We start from the raw sequence: 21,495 nt of genomic DNA, 5'->3' as shown, positions 1-21,495 counted from the left end.
TAGGTAGTTATAGACTGTGATCAAGTCACCCCTTTACTTTGTTTTTGATTGAGCGTCTCAGCTCTCTCACGATGAGGTATGTTTTCCCATTCTTTAGTCTTTCTCACAGCTCTTCTCTGAACCCTATCTCAGCATCTTTCTTGAATTGCGGACATCCAAGCTGGACTCCGTATTACAGGAGTGGTCACACCAGTGCCAAATCCAGAGGTAATAAACCTCACTACTTCTACTCAGTATTCCCTGCTTATACATCCAAGGAATGCATTAGCCCTTTTGGCCTCAGCATTACACTGGAAGCTCATGTTCAACTGATTATTCACCAAGACCCCCAAGTCTTTTTCAGGTTTCAGAGTAGCATCCATGTTTGTCTGTATCCGCAAAAAGAAGAGGAGTACTTGTGACACCTTAGAGACTAACAAATTTATTTGAACATAAGCTTTCGTGAGCTACAGCTTACTTCATCGGATGCATTCAGTGGACTCACTGCTTACCCGGATAGAGTCTCTACGTATACGTATGGACTGCATTCTTTGTTCCTAGGTGCATGACCTTATATTTGGCCATACTGAAAAACCAGTTTACCAAGCAATCCATATTGCTCTGTATCAATAACTTGTCCTCCTCATTATTCACCAGTCCCCCAAGCTTTGTGTCACCTGCAAACTTTATCAATAATGATTTCATATTTTTTCTAGGTCATTGATAAAAATATTAAACAGCATAGGGCCAAGAAACAATCCCACTAGAAACACAGCTGCTCCATGACAATTCCTCATTTACAATTACATTTTGAGACCTATCAGTTAGCTAGTTTTGATCCATTTTAAAACATGTGCCATGCTGATTTTTATATAATTCTAGTTTCTTAATCAAAATTTTGTGCCTTACAGAAGTAAAAGTATATTTTATCAACACTGTTACCTTTATCAACCAAACCTGTAATCCCAGCAGATAAATTTTCTATAAACTCATGTTGATTGGCATTAATTATATTCCCCTCTTAAATTTTTTATTAATTGAGACTTGAATCAGCCAGTATCAAATGTTCTGGTTATCTCACTATCATCTGAGGATAGATTCTCTCTGTCTTGTTTATGCTTGGCCAAGCCAGCAGAGGAGGACTATCAATTGGCTGGTTACAGCTTCCTGAGTCTCTGCTTGTCCCTGGTCCTGAGCATAGGTTAGAGCAATCTCAGGGCTTCTAAATTGTGCAAGCCAGTTATGACCCCCCAAGACACTATTTTCCACCTGGGAGATAGCATTCCACTCCAACCACTACCCCTTCCAGCCTCTATATGCCACCTATACTGGGAGTGGATGGGAGGAAAGCACAGTAGCCAGATCTATACCTGCTGGAGATTGCCCAGTTTGGGAGTTGTGGACAGTCTCTGCTCTCTATATGCTGCTTGAATGATGCAAAGGAGTAGAGTGGGGCAGAGAATCTGCCCCTTAGTGCTTTATAATAACAGAAGTAAGACAACTTTTATTCCAGATGATGTCAGGTCATGACATGAGCTGCAGCCACACAATACAGCTTCTGACTTCCTGCAAGAGGGATGCATTGAAGCTATACGGTGCTATTCTTGTCTCTTAACATTATTCTTGAATTGAAATATTGTATTGTACAACACCTTCCATTACATTGCCCAGAGAACTGAAACCAACAAACATTTCCAAATTAAACCCTGGAGGGAAATATTCTTTAACATCATTAAATGTTACAGTTTAAATAAGCTTTTCCTCCTTTTGCTCTATTATTTTAAACTGACACAAGATGAAAATGGAGAGCCATAGCAAATCCGAAATTCATGCCATGTGCTAGTAATTGCCTCTAAATTATGTTCCCTAAATCTCTGAGCTCTGTGTTCACCTGATGCTCATGCCATGATGAAAAAAAGAGCACTAAACCACCTAAGTCTCCCTTGTGTAATGATTTTGTGTGCTTCAGTTATCAGCCCTCCCACATGCTAGCAGGGGCGGCTCTACCAATTTTGCCACCACAAGCAGTCACTGCCGAATTGCTGCCTCCACAACAGCGGCAGAGCTGCCGCCGAATTGCCACCGCGGGACACGGACTGCCGCCCCATTCTAAATGCCGCCCCAAGCACCTGCTTGGAAAGCTGGTGCCTGGAGCCAGCCCTGCATGCTAGGTCACAAAGGCTTCACTGAGAATAGAACTCTGGACGTTCTGCTCCAAAACCATGAGCTCTGTGAAGAAATCTCCATTAGCTATAAAAGAGAAGGAACCCTATTTCTCCATGGCTCTTTCCAACCCCTAGAAGGCAATACAATAACATACTTGAGCAGGTCGGCAGAGGGCACAATGGTGTACAATCACACTTAATCAGCCCAATAAATTACAACAGCACATAAAAAAAGAATTCTATTTACCTAAGTGAAGAAAAATAGACGTCTGCAACTTTACATTTTGAAAGAAAACTGGAGAGGCTGGAATCCATTTTAATTTGACAGATGAATCAAAATAGTGCTTTATCAGCTTCACTAATAAACCACACAGGTCTCTAATACCCAGTTCATAAAATTTCTGTTAAAAATAATTTCTCTAAGAGGAATTAAATATAGACACACAGAAAAGCAAAAGTGCTGGAGTGTGGGAGATTTCATAAATGTAGCTTTTCTCAGATTCTTGGGTCAGTTATTTCCTCAGTGGGAATAGTGGCACTGTAGTCAATTGGTTATTTTATGTACTTTGCAATCAGGTGAATTTCATGGTCAGTGGATTTTATCATTGGGAAGGTCACTGCTAGAAGACAATATATTACACCTCCTATCGTTCCATGGGCTGTGATCATGTCAGATCTCCTAAGCAGAGCAAGATTACTACTGATCATGTATGGGAGAACATCCATGGAAATCCAGTGTGCTGCAGGAAGCATTGTGGATGATTCAGAATATGGCAATATCCCACCCCCTACTGCTAAAGAATAGTGTGATCCTGGAGATACTTAAGCTACATCTTACAGATGTAAAGCCAACATTTCCACCATCTGGGATCATTAAAGTTTCCGTGGCAGTTTTTGCAGGAGTTAGGGGTGTTAGCCCTTGTGGACTGGTCAGATTCCATTTTGAGTAGCAACATTCTGCCCACCTAAGTTCTCCCTGGGTATCTCTACCCTGCAGCTGGGAAGAAGCCTCCCAGCATTGGTAGACAGATGCACACTAGCTGGGCTCGAGCTAAAAACAAATGCAAAATATGTAATGATTTTTTTTTATTTTAACTTTGTCATAGGGTTTTTCTACCATGACCAACCTATTCTTGACTAGGGGTGCTCCTGAGTTTACTGCATAGTCTAGTGGAGGTGCTCTCTCTACATTATCTTATCCATTGCTCAGCAGGGACAAGGGGCAGCAAAACTTCCAGTCACTCTTGGAGTACTGGTAGAGGTGCACGTTGCCAATTGACTTAGTGCAACAGAGCCAACCCAAGCAGCCTACAAACTAAATAGTCAGTCCGAAATTCAAACAGAGTCAGGGGTCAGCTTGGTATTTACCGACAAGCAGGAGATCTTGGGTTTGACTTAATCTTTCATCTCTGAGCAAGGGAAAGATCAGAATATTTAGCAAGTTTGTCCAAGCAAAGCTGCATTATGTACAGAAAAAGCAAATTTTTAGTTTAAAGAGAAATCTTCCCCCATCTCTGGTAGAAACCCTTGCACCCTCAAGAGAAAATCCAGGTCCTTTTTGAAGTGTTCAGACATTCTATTTCCAGCATCATAAATATCACAGTGGGAATGTAGCAACTTGCTGGTCAGATAGACTGTACACAACACAGTCCCCTCTCCAGAAATATTTTTCTAATTTCTGTGTGTGTGAGAGAAAGAATGAATGAGTGGAGGAAGCACGTTTATTGCTGTACAGCAAAAATATGAGAAAAAATTCTTCTCTACTGTTATTCTCCTAGCTTCCATAGAATTCTAATGGAGGTGGGGTGGGGGAGGAAATTGGCCCACAGTATCTTGCACTCCTCGGGACTGTCTCTTTTTAGTTACTCCTTGCAGTCCAACCTTCCTACTAAGCAGCTGTTTTGGTGCTTATAGACATTTGAATTTTATGAGTGAGAGAGAGAGACAATGGAGGCATAAGTCATGCTACAGGTTAGCTCATACCTGAGGCTAATGCATTTTCCCTGACAAAAAACGCCCATGCTGTCAGCTTGTCACGTCTCAAGGGACAGCCCTGACCCTGGAAAGCTGGAGGAGAGGCAAGTGACCAGAAAAGAGGGAGGCTGCATTTGAAAGGCTGTCATCTGAAGATATTCAGAGTATAAATCTCCAGCTGTTTGGGAATAAGGAGTGTCTTCCCCTCTGATCCTTGGTATATCCTGATTGGAAAATGGGAGAAAACTCTGGTGCTTCCAAACCCTTTGGGTAAATGGCAATGAATGCATTTTAGTCCAACTCAGGAAGGTCTAATTGCTGGGCATCTGTTTAATGCCCAGTAATGGATAACAGATAAGAATAAAGGGAAGCTGTATAGGCAGAAGAAGGGATTTCTAGCCATAAAAGCAGGTCCTTGAAAGACGCTTGTCCGTTATATCAGAATGCAACATAATGACACATTTTGTAACTAATCTCCGGATTTCCTGATTCAAACAGCATCCCCTGTACACAAAATCCCACCAAAGCAGGTACAAATGCATCACTCCCCGCAGCTCTCTGGCTACCTTGTTAGAGAAGACTGGATTGAGTAAGTGATACACAGAGCATGCTGGTATCATGCAGCAAGTGCTATTACCAATTTGTGCGTATCTGGATGGAAAGAAGTAAATTTACAAACTTAGACACAACATGTGCAGACCCGGGAGTCTGTGTGTGCAGGCTGAGAAAAGTGGGGCACAGCTACCTAATGTGCAGGTGTCATTGCTTGTTTGTGCTTCCCAGTTTTGCAGACACACTCATTCACTGCGGCCACATTGGAAAATCCTAGCCCTAGTTCTAATTCCGTAAAAGAGAGTGAGCCTGAATGTGGCCATAGCCAGTGAGATAGTGGCTAGGAGAGTTGAAGGTAGATAGGGAACACGCCATCAAGAGTGAATTTCTGCGAGGACTCCTCATTAGCACAGGCTTTATTGCTATGGTGATTACCCATCTGTTTAAAACTGTTTAGGGAAATGAGTAGGACTTGTAATTCATCCCTTTCAGAGTCATGTCTGTATTGTTCTAAAGTGTGACTCTCAGGAGAAGTGTGGGGAGCACAGATGGTGCCAGACTGGAGCAGGCCGGGTCCACAGATGGCACCATGAGGGAACAGGCAGATTGCAGGTGCATCACTGTGCACAGGGAGAGAGATGTACTATATGCCTTCTGAACTGATTTCCTCTCCTGCTGCTTTGGCATGTTGCTTCACCTTCGAATCTATCTTCTGGCTTCCCCTAACCTTCCACAATAATTTCAACCTTCTCATCTTCACCTGCGAGGCCCCGCACGGTTCTACTCCTGCCTATGTCTCCTGGTCAGAATTTCAGGGCTGGGTGTTAAACCACATGCCTTTATCTATCCTGGGGTGGAATTCCATAATTCTCCTATCCTTAGATCGAGCCCTGAGCTACAGGACCCTGTGGATCACTCATGATACCCAGCAGGCCCCACTGGGTTCAGTTCTTGAGACTCTTCTTTCAGGACTCTGTGACCAAGCAGCCTCCTTACAATAAGTGTTGTTTATTTTGAAGTAGAAACAAAGAATTTATAGAAATTTTTTTTTAAAATAATCCACCCATATGTCTATCTTACCTACACTTATCATTCCCTGATGGTAAACTAGGTAGGCCTACCATCTTCAGACACCTTGGGGAGCCCTTATGTTTCAGCCCGATTCCACTGAACAATTCCCTCTCTCCAAAAAGAGAGATCCTGTTTAAACAGCCACGGTTCTTTTGTTCTTCTGTATTTGTGGGCTTTGGCCTTTCTCATCCAAATCAGTCCTGTAAGCTCATCAGAGACTGAGCCAATGCTCTGGCACTGTCCCATAACAACTCCTAAGTGTTTCCTGAGGGGTGTCTGATCTTCTGCCATTCTTTTTCTTTTCTGCTGGTATTTCCTTATAACTAAGGCTACAGTTTAGTCACGGAGGTCGCAGAAGTAATGGAATCCATGACTTCTGCGACTTCCGTGACTTCAGCCTGTGGTGGTTGGGAGCTGCAGGGTCCCTTGCCTCCAGCAGGGGCAGGGAGCTATGGGGTACCCCCACCGCTTCTGGTGGCTCCCAGAGCTCCAAGTTGCTGTGGGTGGCAGAGTACTGCACAGTTCCCGGCCACTGCTGGTGGTGGGGAACCCCAGCTCCCAGCCGCCATGGGTGGCAGGGTAACTCCCGAGCCCACAGCCACCGCAGGTGGCAGGGAACCCTGAAGCTCCCGGCCATGGCGGGGGAACCCCCACAGCTCCTGGACCACCGCCGATGGGGGTACCCTGCAGCTTCCGGCCGACATGGGAGGCGGGGGCACCCCACAGCTCCCGGCCCCCATGGGCAGCGAGAGACCCCCGGAGCTGCAGGTGGCAGGGGTACCCCGCAGCCCCTAGCTGTTGCAGGTGGCTCCTAACCTCTGCACAGCTGCCCCACTTCAGGTGGTGTGGGGACCAGCAGATCCCCATTTTGTCAGGTATATTTTTAGTAAAAGTCAAGAACAGGTCATGGCTTCCATGAATTTTTCTTTTTTGCCCTTGACCTGTCCGTGACTTTTACTAAAAAATATACATGACAAAATCTTAGCCTTACTTATAACCCCCTGTTACACAAACCCAATCTATTCATACAGTAAACATCCCATTAACCAGGTCAATATCAATATACAGTATTCCTAAATTATTACAGAGCAGCTCCAAATCAGTCATACTCCCCTCTTATTCCCTTTGCTCTTCCTGCCTCACTGCCTTTTTTGTATCCTTCCCCCTTCCTCAATTCATGCCCCTTCTGCCTGGATAAAGTCTCCCTCTTATGTCCAAACAACCCCCCTCAAATCCCTCCTTGAACCAGACATATTCCACAAAGCCTTTCAACAATTAGCCCAGTTAGGTTCTTACATCACCTCAGATTCATACAGGGACCCAATGTGCTGTAGGTGTCGGTATTGCTGAGGCTGTGTGTCCTTTATAGTCTAAGAATCAGTTTCCCCAGCTGTGCAGTGCCAAGCATGATATAGGTTCTCGGTAAATATTGCAGGGTGGGGGCACAGCCAGAAACATCAGAGCACATATAAGCATGGACAGACCAGTGCTAGAGTACACCTGGTGTGCGGGGTTGTGCTATACCCACAAAGTGTATCGGCAAAGACCTCATTGAGAACTAACCCAAGTGTAGATTGGTTCTGACCAAAGCTCAACTGCTCAGAAAGAAGTTGGTGGTTGGGGGAGGGGAGGACTATGTAGAATGCTAGTGCCACCCTACGCAAAGGAATCCTCCTTCAAAAACCAGTTGTGTGAGGAATGGGGAGGGGCGGGTTGGGCATTCAGAGGGCATTGAGAAGGTGAGGTGTACAGGCACCATTGAATAGGCATGGTGAAGGTAAGATACTAGCTCTTCGATGCTCTAGAGCAGCAAGGCCATGCAGGTGAAACTTTATCTGGCAGCACCAGCTGGTATCTCCATCATCACCAGAGCCATAAACAGCAGAAGAGGACTGGTGCGCTGAGCTTCCCACTCCACAGATAGTGACACATCAGATGCTCTGGACTGGTTAGATCTGAATTCTGCTGAGAGAGCCACACTCCTTCCTCCTGACTTAATTCTTCCACACAGTTCTCTATTGCTTTGTCTGTCTCTTTAAGTCACTCACTCTTTCAATCACTCATGTCTTGGGTGTAATTTTAATTACTGTTTGGCGAGACAAAGATCTGCTGTCCTGGGAATTAATTTATTGCCGAAATCTACTGACCAAGTCCCATTTTATTGCAATCAGGACTAATTCGCTTTGGTATCTCAGATACTTCTCCCAGAAATCAATCCCTGGAGAACCACAGAGGGTGCACTCAAGGGCTGCCCACTTTAATGGGGTGTCATTTGATTTGCATAGCATGCAAGGGAGGGAGAGTTTGTAGCTAATGGCACTGAGGGAGACTTCTCGGTTGGATGTAAGACATAATGCTATCGATGGGCCAATGATCTGTGGAGATGCAATCAGGTGCTGAGGGGATTAAGGGATTAGACACAGACTACAGCCACGGAAGTGGGTTTTCCGTTGCTGTAACAGCTTCACTTCCCCGAGTGACAGTAGCTAGATCGACGGAAGCATTCTTCCATCAGCCTAGCTGCATTGAAACTGTCTGTTAGGTCAGCAGAGCTCCGGCACTCAGGGATGTGGATTTTTCACACCCCTGAGCACTGTAGCTATGTTGACCTAAATTTTATGTGTGGACTAGGCCTAAGGGACTTGCCCAGGGTCACATGGGAAGTCTGAGCAATGCTCCTGTGTAAAGAGAAGAACAGACCCGCTGTGTTCATCCAGCACAAACATGGATGACTGCTGGGAGAAGGAGACATCCAAAGGAATGTATCTGCTTGGATACAGATACTTGGTTAATACTCTTTTCATGCAAGCTTCTATATCACACAGCAGTGACAGTCTCCCCAACACATTCCAAACAGACCTTTCAGGGGGATGGAAATACCATTTCACACAACAATTCTCTCTTTCTTTTATGGAAATTACAACTTTTTCTTCCCAACAACCAGACTGGATTTATTTTTATGCCTACTGAGTTCTAAGCCATATAATTGGTAAACTTAAAAAACCCGGACATGTGAGAAACTGGTGACAACAGATCAACTGTGCAAATAGCAGAAAGAAAGCACCGGATCAAGATGACTTCAGCTTTATAGAAGCAATTACCTGTGGTCTCTGTGGGGGGAATTGATAAGGCTACAGCACAGTGCTAGGCATTAACTTCTGCATGGAGTTCAAAGAATTTTATACAGCCTTGCTGTTCTGAGAGTGGAGCAAGGGGTAGGTGGGTTATTTATTTTGTATATATAAGGGACAATGGTTCATCACCTTCAGAGCCTGCATTTTCTCCTCCTCCCTTTGCTCTTGTTAGAGGGAAAACGTGTACTTTGGTTGGCTTAGAGAAATAAGATCAGCAGCAGGTGAGGAGGCTTCTCCCCAATGGAAAGAGAACAGACATATTATTTGGTCTGCCTTTCTGCAAGAAAACTGATGGATTTATCACTTTATCCCTCCTGAGCTCACCTTTCTATATGCTCTATGTCCAAACAGTGCCCAAGATGGAGAAGGATGGTACCACTAAAGCACAGAACTGAGAAACAGAAGATCTAGGTTATGTTCCTAGTTCTCCCATTAACTCACATGGTGACCTTGGGCAAGTCTATCCTCCAGTCTGTGTCTGTTTACCTGTCTGTCATGAGAATACTAACCTCACCATGTGAGTCTGAGAATTCATACCTTCACTAATGTGCCGTAACACCCCCTGGCAGAGGTAAAGTAGAAGCATAAAGCATTAAAAGATCATGTGTGCAAACTATTCCCACAAGTCCTACTGAACACTCACAGCATCAGAGATGACTTCAGAATCTTCACAACTGAATGTATGCGAGGGGTGCGGAAGCTCTCCTTTTACCCATTTTCCACTCTCCCTCCCTTTCCACAACAGAGAAGATAGCAGAGCACCCACTGGAATTCAGAGCAGGATGCAGAAGTCTAAAGCCCTCCAAGATTGAGGGATGAGTGTTTCAAAGGCAGCTAAAGGGTTGATTTCAATGGGAGTCACATAGCAAAATCCCCAGACAGCTTTGAAAATCTCAACCAAGTTTCCTATGGATTATGGCAGCTACCTCTGGAGAAGCAATGAAGGAGTCTGGATAACCCATCCAGAACATGGGAATGAGAAGAGATGGCTATAATGAGAGGAAACAGACATTGGTGCGCCTCGATCCCTCCTGTTTTCTGCCTGTGTCACATAGTAGTCTCATCCCCTGTGGGCTGTGGCACTTCAGTCTTATTTCGGTTGTTCGGTTTAGTGTGTGGGTGCTGGGTGGCAGAACCGGCACAAGGCATATGCAGACTAAGCCATTGCTTAGGACTCTGAGCAGCTCCAGGGGGAACCCTATTTGCTTTTTATTATAAGAACTTGCCTGTTTTAGAATTGGGGGGCGGGGAGAATATTCCTGCCTAGGGCCCCCAATGAACTAGCACTGTCATTGCTGGGTGGTGTTGGTGGCCTGTGACATCCAGGAGGTCAGACTAGATCAGTGACTGTCAACCTTTCCAGACTACTGTCCCCTTTTCAGGAGTCTGATTTGTCTTGCATACACCACGTTTCACCTCACTTACAAACGACTTGCTTACAAAATCAGACATAAACATACACAAGTGTCACAGCACACTGTTACTGAACAATGGTTTGCTTTCTCATTTTTACCATATAATTATAAAATTAACTGGAATATAAATATTGTACTTACATTTCAGTGTATCATCTATAGAGCTGTATAAACAAGTCATTGTCAGTATGAAATTTTAGTTTGTACTGACTTTGCTAGTGCTTTTTATGAAGCCTGTTGTAAAACTAGGCAAACATCTAAATGAGTTGATGTACCCCCTGGAAGACCTCTATGTAGCCCAGGGGTAAGCGTGCCCCTGGTTGAGAACCACTGGACTACATGATCTGGTGGTTCCTTCAAGCCTTAAACTCTAACTATATGACTAAACCTTAAATCACTGCAACCATGAAAAATTTACCCCTCTGACTCACAAAGCACTTTCAAAGTCACATTTAAAAAAAGATACTTTCACCACGAGCCTTAATGATTGAGAATGAACCCAAACAAGTTGCAGTTTAGTGACACCACAGTCATCCAGCTCTCTAACAAGTTCTCAGAAACACATTGTCCCCATTGTATGTTGATTAGGCTTTCCCAATAGACCTACGCTTATCAGCTTACTTTCATCAGCTCTCCTAAAGCAAAAGTGACCCCTTGAATACTTTCAGGGCTTGTCAGCTCTGACCACTGCTCAGTTACACCTTCACCACAGCCATATTCTGCACTATAGCAAAATTCTGGAACTTGTTCTATGTGGGAATACTACAGATCCTAATTCTTTCAACGAATAATTTCCGAATCTGCAGTTCACTAGAATTGTGAATTGCAAATATCACAATCAGATATATAATTCATGCTGTAACTTGAGTAGCTAACTCAGGTAAATGACATAAATTATAAAGCACTAATACAGTGTGAATTCCACATTGTAGAGATGACTGCAGACTTTATAATTCACAATTTGCACCAACCCAGCTTGAATTTTGCAACTGTATGTATAGTTCAAAATTAATGTAGGTGAAAATTCAAACATTAAGATAAAAATGCACTTTGGAGGAGTATTTGTTCTAATAGAGCTCAAGTGCTCATATGTTTGCGGAAAGCAAATCCCCAAGGTTTGTAGATATGATCAAATCAAAATGCACTTTCAAAGCTGAATGAATATCTGAATGAATATTTTTCCCTCTGCACACACAGTTCTAGCTGTGATTGCAGCTTGTTTCCATCTAATAGCTATTCAGTAGTATATTTGGGTGGGGGAAGCGTGTTTGGTCTCATTCAAAGTCCCAGTGAACAGAGGCCTTATGGCACTGATTGGCAGAGAGATGAAGAACTGAATGGGCACTATGAAAATTGATGTCTGCTGGCACCTCCTAGTGCTGAGTTGTGGTTAAAGCACATGGTCAGAGTGACATGCACTGTCTCTGTCTGGGTTATGCCTATACCCTGGAGAAATTTAGTCTTCTAGGTCTACAATGCTATATCTTTCAAGCGGGCGTGCACACACACACGGCAATAAAATCTGTCTCCGATTGTGTCCATTTGTATTTGGTGAGGGAAACATTACAGTGTTTTTAGCACACTCTGATCCTCAGAGTGGTTTGTTTGTTTTTTCATTTCTAACATAAATGTGAAAAATCCTAAAATAGCTCTGTCAGAACATTTTGACACTTAATGTTGTCAGAAAAATAAAACACTGCATTCTTTGATGAGAAAACTTTCTTAAAAGTCAGTCGCATTCCAGAACAGTGTCTGCGTCTCATCTCAAACAAAGGCAAAGACACCCATTGCATCTGGAACCTCCAGTTCTCCTCAGAAATTCATTAGATGCACAGGTTTAAGAGTAGCAGTCGTGTTAGTCTGTATTCGCAAAAAGAAAAGGAGTACTTGTGGCACCTTAGAGACTAATCAATTTATTTGACCATAAGCTTTCGTGAGCTACAGCTCACTTCATCGGATATATTCGATGCTTATGCTCAATTAGATGCACAGTACTCAGTGAGAGTAAAATGGTTTGGATGGGGAGGGAACATGTGACCCAATGAAAATTCTGAGCCAAGTGAGGGTTGAGGCATCTGATGTGTATGAGACATCCATTCCCATGAACATTGTCATTCACTCCTTCTTTCTGATTGGGTTGAATGAGTTAAATTCCTTTAACCAAACCCTAAAATTCCCTGAATTTTTGGAAGAAGGACTCAGCAAAAGTTCTACTTCAACTTCTGCCATCACTGACTCTGGTAGAATGAAGAAAGCAGCTGACAATCCTCCCTGCTGAGGGACCTGTAGAGGTTGTCAGAGCCCCATAAATGGGAGATGTTGGCCAAAGAAGGATCATTGGCTCTCTATTCTGGCAATGTGTTGATTCAGCACATCCCCTGGGCATCTTCTCCAATGAGGCTCCTATGAAGCCTGGGACATAACTGTCCCCTAGAACTGCCCCAATCCAGCAGAAAATTCCATGGAAGGGTGTCAACACCCACCTGCTGAGTGAAGATCCCAGGGTTACCAGGCTGGTGAAGAGAGGTGTAAGTTAGGGCTTGGGAGAATGTAGCTCACTGCATTTATCCTCCTTCCTTGCTGATAACAATGTGCTTTGTGTTTAAAAGAAAAGTGTTGATGCAATTTAACTAAGAAAAGCTTTCAGGCAAGAATAGATGCCCACAGATCATAATTACGCGGATTTCCGTTCTTAAACCCCAAACCTCTATCAGCATAAATATATGCCACCGCCCACCCCCACCCTGTGGGAAATAACTAACACCTCCCTCCTCAATTTAGAAAGCTGAGGAAACCAAAAGGTAATTGGCCTCTGAAGGACTGGTGTGCAGAGCAGGCATTCCTGAGCAGCCCCATTTGATCATCCCAGCCTCCAAGGGGGAAGAAATGGAAACCTGCAATGTGAAGCAAGCATCTAAGTACAGTACTGCCATGCTAAGCAGGGTTTGGGAGGTACTGAGAGATGATGGTGAGCCAATGGGAAGTGAGCTGGGGTGCATTTATGTAAGAACACTAAAGAGAGATGATACAATCTTACCCAAAAGCTTTCTTTATGGCTTGTCATTAGAGACAGAGAAGGTAAATGTGGAAAAGATTTAAAGGTCACCAGGCCCATGTTCCTGTCCTATGTAGAATTATTCTCTATGGGGCATTATACTAGTGCTCCATCCAGTCTGACAGAATTATAGGAGTACAGGAAACCTATGCAAGTGGTTCCGTTACTTGCCATTCATTCACTTTTGGGGGACTTGCAAGAGGGTGAACACAGGGAAAGGCAGGATGCAGGTAGAGAAGGTTGCAAACAGAAATAACCCTGCTGTGATCTCAGCTAAGATACGGAATCCCCTTTGTTATAACCCATTCACCTTCTCTAGCTGTACAGTGTTTTCCCAGCCAATGCTGATCTTGTGTACATCTCTAGCTCTGCAGGGACTGATGTTCACCATGCTCTCGAGCTGCAGGACACAGCTGTGTGTGTCCAAGAAGAGTTTGATGGTAAGAGGCCATTGTGATGACTGACTGGGGTGCTCAGTGCTGGAGCTAGGAAAACCACAAGCAACGCATCCCCTCCAATCATGATGAGCTTCCTTCACAGCTCCCTTTCCCCCAAACTCAAATCATTATGCACTGAAGAGTGGAAGGAAGTGCATTGCAGATCCTCTGGCTTCTATGCTTGATAGTCAAGTGCCAGATCTCAGTACCCACTAACTAAAACTAGATGCAGGTCTCCCTCCCTTCCTCTCCAGACCACTGTGCTGTCCTCAGACTCCTGCACCTTCTAAATGGCCGAGCCACTGGCTAGTCCCAGGTGTGACTGGTCCCATAAAACACTGAGCCTTACAACAGTGAAAACCATCCAGCACTACTGTAAGACCACAGTCTCTTCCCTCCCAATGACGTGTTTACAACATCCACTGCTATAGAGCTCCAGAAAAATTACTGACTTGCTTATGGTGGACTGGAGAGAGGCTTCAAAATGAGCAATGCCAGAGACAGCCTGGCTGCTCTGTAAATCCTCCTTCAGGAGACCAACATTTGGCTCATCCCTAGGAGCACTGCTAGGATATAAATAAGAGCTCACACAGCAGAGTGGTGCAGAGCCAAGACTCAGTTACAGAATGAGGGCACAGGGAGCTTAGCCTCGGAAACCCAATTTTAATCAGCAGAAGGTATTTTTAAAAACCCTTGTTAATGGCCTGGAAACCTAAAAAAGGCATTCCTGAGTGCATGAGTTACTATGCTGAGTCATTCCCTTCTCCCATCCATTGTACCTCAGAAGCCCATTGCAAGAGGACATGGATGTTTACAATAAAAATATGTCTGAGACAAACCCCCTGATGGAACCCAGTTTGGGAGAGTTCAGCTTCGGAACTGAGCCTCCAGGCTGTAGATAATACAGTCACCTGGGCATTACACTCTGGGAGTTAGAGCTGAGAGCTGTTCATTACTATCTTCCCCAATAAACACACGACTGTGCTACGGAGGTGCTGCTTACATCCCCATCCCTCAGAGAAGAAGAGGAGTTCACACTGACATTCTGGGGAGCACTGATTTTCTCATTCCCCCATATAACTCCACCACCCACTTCCCCAACCCTCTGACCGGGAGTCAAGAGGGGTGTTTTTCACACAGCACTTGCACAGAGAATCATCAGGTGCCTGATCTTCACCAGTCGACCTTATCCTGCTCCCAATCTCAAGTGCCCAGCAGGGTTGTGACCCCTTATCTGCTCAGAGCTCTAAGTGCAAACAGCTGTTCACAGGATCCAGAGGCTTAGATCCACTGACTAGAATGGAGACATTATTAAAATACCTTAGCTGGAAGCAATTCGCTGCCAGTGAACATGACAAAAAATACAGGGTAAACCATTACAATGACATGCCACGGAATGAAGGCCCCTGGCATTGGTTTAGAAAATGAAATGACTGGGATTTAGAGAAAGGAATTATAGACCATAGAAAGGTAATGGCTCCTTGCTAACCAGAGAGGGGAATGACAGCATCTCAGTGGTGTTCATTTTGACCGATTGGGGTGAAACATTTAAACTGAGAAGCCCCTTCAAAAATGGTCACATGCGTATTGCACCTGCATAACCTCTTCTGTGCACACAGAAATCAAGGAATTGCACACGGTGGCAGGCATGCCATTATCTGCTGTGTGTGCGCAAATGCCAGAGCGCAGGCACAAATCCAGATTCTTCAGGTGCTCCTATTGCACCTCCTTTGGAAATTTAACCCTTCCCATGCCCTAACAGAAGAAGAAATCTGCCCTTCAATAAAAGCCCATTGACAACAGTGAACTGCTTTCAGTGGTTCGGAGTACTCTGCTGCTTCTGAGGAGCACTTACCTTAGCACGTGCGTTGATCCATTTATAGTGGTGGTGGAACAGGGGACAGTTTGCCCCAAGATGGAAGGCCTTCGGTAGCGTTCGTCCCCACAGCACAGAATGATGAGGAAGGCACGTCTGAAAGACTTGTTCAGGAAGGCATACAGGAAGGGGTTCAACCCTGAATTGATGTAGCCCAACCACAGGAAAGCTGTCCACAGCTGCTCAGGTACAGTATAGTTTATGAACGGGTCCACGATATTAGTGACAAAGAATGGGGCCCAGCACAGACAGAAGCACCCCATGATGATACACAGGGTCTTAGCAGCTTTGGTCTCAGTCTTCATACGGTGAGTGCTATGCTGGTCCGGGTGGTGCCTCCCCTCTGTAGGTGCCCCTGCACGCTGGAGGATCCGGATCTGGCGGGCATGCTCCCTGGCCGTGATGTAGATCCGATAGTAGGCCAACACCATCAAGAGGAATGGAATGTAGAAGGCCACCACTGAGCAGGTGATGGCGTAGGGTTTGTTGACCATGAATACGCAGTAGGTTGAGTTGGAAGCCTTGTTGAACTGTCTTTGTTGTATCTGAAAGAAAAAACGGACTAAGAACAAAAGAGGCTTATCACAGCTTCTCTGACGGCAAGCTCTTATCACAGCTTCTCTGACGGCAAGCTCTTATCACAGCTTCTCTGATGGCAAGCTCTTATCACAGCTTCTCTGAGTGGTCACTGTGCCAACTTCTCCACCAGCTTCTGCTTCTGTCTATCTCTTCCTTATCTCTCTCATCTCTCCACTGTCTTTTGTACCTGTCTCATCCATTTGCTCGCTCTCTCTTATTTGCTTTCTGGGTACGTCTACAAAGCCTGGGTCTGTGGGGCCTAGATTTGTGAGACGTTTCCAAGCACACACTTGAGCATCCACACTGTGTTGCAAAAACTGGGTTTACAATGGCTGGACTTGGGTCTCCCAGCCTTGCTGATATGTCCACACTGCACTGAACAGACCTTTTCTATCGAGTGTGCAGCTTGACTTGCATCCACACTGCAAAATGACAGGGCTTGGGCCCAAGTCAGAGTGAGACTCTGACCCGACCCCCCCGCCCAGCAAGGTCCTAGCACCCATGTTCTGAGCTTGCTGACCCGAGTCAGACTAATTTATGTGTGGACAAAAGGGAGGGTTAGGCTCAAACCTGAGTCAGAGTCCAGGCTTAGTGTGTAGTGTAGACATACCCTGTGTGGTCATCCCCATAGAATTTGTTGCATTGCAGTTCTTAAGCCCTACTACACTGTAGTTAGTGTCACAACTCCAAACATTCCAGAGAACTTCTCAACATGGTTATCGAATATTCATTCCCTCCCTAAAATAGAGACCAAGGAATATAGATGGAGAAGAACAATCCCAGACAGGAAGCGGGGGGAAGGAAGGTAACCCATTTACTCTCTGCTATTTATACATTATGCACCTGTATCCAGTTTTAAAGCAAAGATGTCCAAAACTTTGCCCAGCCAAACTTCATGCTGGGAACAAGAAAAGAACCTGAATGAAATGCACGCTCTCTATAAAAAGAAAAGGAGTACTTGTGGCACCTTAGAGACTAACCAATTTAGTCTCTAAGGTGCCACAAGTACTCCTTTTCTTTTTGCGAATACAGACTAACACGGCTGTTACTCTGAAAGCTCTCTATAAAATAGAGCAGACTGCAGACAGCCTCTTCTTTCTACTATGGAAGTATGGCCCACAGAGAGTTCCTGTCCATGCGTAGTGTTCCATCTTGAGCCAAGTAGACTGCAAGTCATCTTGTGCTGCTCTACCACATTAAAGATGAGGACAGCTGCAGACTGTATCATAGAATTCAAAGGGCTGCACTTAGCCCATGGGCTACAACATAGGCACCCACTGGTGAAAGAGAAGCCATGGGAGAATGGAGGAAAGTGAAGCATGTGAGTTTGGGGGAAAAGGGAATCCTCTGGGAGAAAATTCCTGCTACAGAACAGTTGCAGCATCAACTCCAGAGATCACGAAATGCCTGTCACTAGGTGTCTATGTGAGAAGTACCTCTCCCTCTCATTTTCTCTCCTGCAGTGATTTTGACAAGACAGCGTGTGAATAACCCCATCTTGTTCTTTAGAGCTTGGTCAGCGTCACATTGGTCTAAAGATGGTGAAAAGGGAGCTATGATGTGTTGTCACACAGTCACATCTGAGCCTCTTGGAAACCGTTATCGCATTTCCCCCGATGTTACTCCCCAGGGTGCACCCAGTAAACTGGTGGAGGATCAATTTAAAGACAATTATGAGGAGTGGTGGGGACTGTGCTCTGGTATGTAAAGTGTCGATGGCAGAGAAATAAAAGCAGAGCCTTTTCTGAAAGGATACAAGCAGAGAAGTCAATGGAAAAAATCAATAGGAGAAGAAATGATTCCTTTAAGCATCCTTAAATGACTCCCAAGCCCCGCTAGAGGAATATTTGTGCTTATCACCCAGTCAATTCACCTGACAGAGTGCCCTTGGTATCCAAAGTGAGCCCACAAGTATTAAAATCTTCTTTCAGGGTTTCCAATTTTGTTTGCTCTGATATTCACATACAAGGCACTAATCCCAGGCCCTCTTTAAATGGAGCGTTTTTACTCTATTGTTTTTTATTATAATTAATTCCTTCATCTACACGCTGACAGGACAGACAGTGACTTATGGCTTTTATGCCCCATGCCCAACAACAGAGGTTGTGAAAATAAAGACAAAGGGAGTGGTATAAAAACTGACTACCAACTAAATGACCCACCCAGTTGGGAAGGTTTCCCCACCCCAACTCCATCAGTGCAACATTGAAAATGGAGTGTCGGTGGGACCAGAAAAAAAAGCAAGAGAAGCATCATCCTTCTTGGCTCACTTGCTAGCACTTATACCATCAAGCCACGCAAGGGTCTCAGTTCAAGTCCCAGCTATCCATACATGTTTAGTCCCCACAGCAAACAGACTTCACTCTTGGGCTCTCCATTGGGCAGCACTGTCACAGTCAATGGCCAAGATTTTCAAAAGTGAGTGGGGATTTGAGGCATCTCTGTGTTGGGGTGCCCAACTGGAGACACTTTCAAGGAGCTTGATTTTCAGAACGTGCTGAGCACCCATCCTCTGAAAATCAGGCCCCTTTAAGGTGTCTCAGGCTGGACACTCCAAATCACTATGTAGTTCAGAAAACATTGCCACCACAAATATCTTCCTGTTGCAGGAGAATTGCAGGTCTTTTCATTCTATGATATACCTTGAGTGGCAAGGCTATCAGTCATACAATTAGAGGGGGTCATTATAAATACAGGGAGACAAATCATCCCCTTCTGCAGGAAAACCCACAAGAAAGGAAATGTTAAATTTAAGAGTGTGCTGGGCCCATACACAGTAGATTCAGCTTGTATCGTCGAACAGCCTGGCACCCGCAGCAGACCACTGGGTGGCACTTTCAAAAGGCCACGACTAATAAGCACATGTGCAGCACTGGTGAGTTAACCCTTGTCTAAACTTCTGACCGAGAGATGCCACTATCTCTTGACATGCTCCTTAGGGGCCCAATCCTGAAAGGCATAGTGCAACTTCACATCCCATGGAAATCAGGACCATGATTTCTAAATATAAATGTCTCCTTCCCTAGATTTCATCCCAATCCTGCTGTTCTTACTCAAGCAGATCTCCCACTGGACCTAAAGCAAAGGCCTCATCTCCATGGCAGGCACCCTCTAGGCATTCAGCAGCACCTCTACAAAAATATCACTGAGTTTGTAATTCAACACCTCTCTCCTTCAAGTCTCTGTGGACAGTGATATTTAAAAGGGGGAGGAGGGGAGAGCACCTTTGCTGCAATCACTGAAGGCATTTCACATCAAGCAATCGGAATCATAGCTATTACTCACCAAGTCTAATATACCAATGCTATTCCAGCCTTGCATTATAGGGAGAAAAGAAATAAATGTCGGGATGGTCCAGCACCCTCCGAGCATTAGAGCAATGCGCAGTGGTGTCATCTTATTCCTGTAAACCAGAGGCTGGCAGCAGATAGCATAATACCTAAAAGGGGAAGGAGAGACACTGCTCATAAATAATGGAGATCACTCCAGGGCTTTTAAAGACAAAACAAAAATACAGTCAGTTTATCCAACCTTTTTCCTCTACTTTTTAAAAACTGAAACAATGTCTTGCTTTTTATAGCTGCTTTTCATCCAAGGGTCTCAAAGCACTTTGAAAGCATGAATGAATGAATGAAGCCTCACAATTTTCCTTTGAGGGAAGTCAATATCACTGTTTTACAGGTGGGGTAACTGAGGCACAGAGCAATGCAGTAATTTATCCAAAGTCAGAGAGCAAGATAGTGGCAGAACCTCTAATTTAGCACTGATCGCCTGATTCCTACTCTTGTACTTTAGACACTGAGCCATCTTCCTCCTCTGAATGATGATGAGGAGCTAGTTCAACTGCCTTCAGTTCAGCCATTACTGAGAGGATGATTTTTTTTTTTTTTAACTTCAGGACAATGGACTTGGTGTTTTTGGAGTGGTGGGGGATGGGATAGCAAAAGCAGTATATACAAATTAACAAAGCATTTCATAGTCATGAAAATGTCTTCTATAAAATGTGACCATATTTATGCGACTCCCTTGGGGTTTCCTTATTCTTAGCCCTCTTCCTGTCCACCTTTCTTCTACTAGACTCTTTCCCTGCAGCACTTAAACATACAGCTGTGAGGGCAGACCCAAAGTCTGCCCTGGAAAACTGATTATTTTCCATTCTCTTCCCATCAGAGAGGTTCTCTGGGAAATTTAAGTTCTGTTCATAGCCCCACGTGCATTTAGCATTCATAATAACAACAGGATATAGCACTTTTCTTTCATAGATTTCAAAGCACTTCACTAAACAGTATAATTATTTCCCTTGCACACATGGGGAAACTGAAGCAGGAAAGGGTGCCATGCCATGCCCAAGGCCACTTAGCTGAGTGAGTAGAAGACTGACTCCCAGCCCTCTGTACAATTGACATGTCACTTGGAGTTACACATCTGCTTCAAGAGAATTTACCTGCTATCTGCCTAAAAGTATCCCCAAGGCACCATCCAGGCCTTGAACTCTAAGGCCATTTCTGAACTCAGCATGTTCATGCCCATAAACAAAGCAGTGCACCAGCCATGTTACTACACTGCAGGGTTCTGTTGGGCCTGATTCTGCAGGCTTTGCTTGGGCAATACTTGCCCTTAGTAAAAGCTCTTGTATGATATTTTTGATCCATGGTCCTGCTGGTATTTGATCAACAAATTGCCTAGGGAGGTTGTGGAATCTCCATCACTGGAGATTTTTAAAAACAGGTTAGACAAACACCTGTTAGGAATGGTCGAGTTATTATGTGGTCTTGCCTTGAGAGCAGGGGACTGGCGTAGGTGACCTCTCGAGGTCCCTTCCAGCCCTATATTTCTATGATTCTATGAATCTCAAAACATTTTACAAAGATGCACCAGGATTATCATCCCCACTTTTCAGATGGAGAGACTGAGGCACGGTGACTTGATCAACGTCATTGGCAGAGCCAGGAATAGACACTGGATCTCCTGACCCCTAGTCAAGTGTTCAGTCCATGCTGCTTTGCTATAGAGGTCTCTGTAGTTTGCCGGGATTATATTTGATGGAGTAGGAGGAACAAAAGCCAAGTGGTGTCAGTATATAGATATTGGGATGTGGACTGCAAAGATATTCAGCTGACAGGGGGCAATATAACCACAATACCAAGGAAAGTCCCCAACCTGCACCTTTCACCAACAGAACAGATAAGGAGTAAATTGAATACTCAGGTGACACAACACAATGTCTTCCTTGACCATATTAAGCGAGATGAAGCAAG

The 21,495-nt window shown here is 44.6% G+C and overlaps 1 protein-coding gene across 4 annotated transcripts in view; it reads right to left on the bottom strand.

Moving 5' to 3' along the window:
* Nucleotides 1–21,495, bottom strand: part of HTR4 (5-hydroxytryptamine receptor 4) — a 209,055-nt gene that overhangs the window by 70,165 nt on the left and 117,395 nt on the right. For all 4 annotated transcript variants that reach the window (XR_012160260.1, XR_012160261.1, XM_073355855.1 and 1 more), the window contains exons 5-6: nucleotides 19,523–19,676; nucleotides 15,638–16,203 (exon numbers count right to left, since the gene is read on the bottom strand). Coding sequence is in view for 2 of the 4 variants with exons in the window: in XM_073355855.1 (XP_073211956.1) it covers nucleotides 15,638–16,203; nucleotides 19,523–19,676 (720 nt within the window). In the remaining 2 variants the exon portion in view is untranslated. The remainder of the gene's footprint in view (nucleotides 1–15,637; nucleotides 16,204–19,522; nucleotides 19,677–21,495) is intronic.

This window comes from Lepidochelys kempii, chromosome 8 (genome assembly GCF_965140265.1).
Source record: "Lepidochelys kempii isolate rLepKem1 chromosome 8, rLepKem1.hap2, whole genome shotgun sequence".
NCBI lineage: Eukaryota > Metazoa > Chordata > Testudines > Cheloniidae > Lepidochelys > Lepidochelys kempii.
The sequence above is the reverse complement of the archived record's forward strand: the minus strand, read 5'-3'. Positions and strand labels throughout refer to the sequence as shown.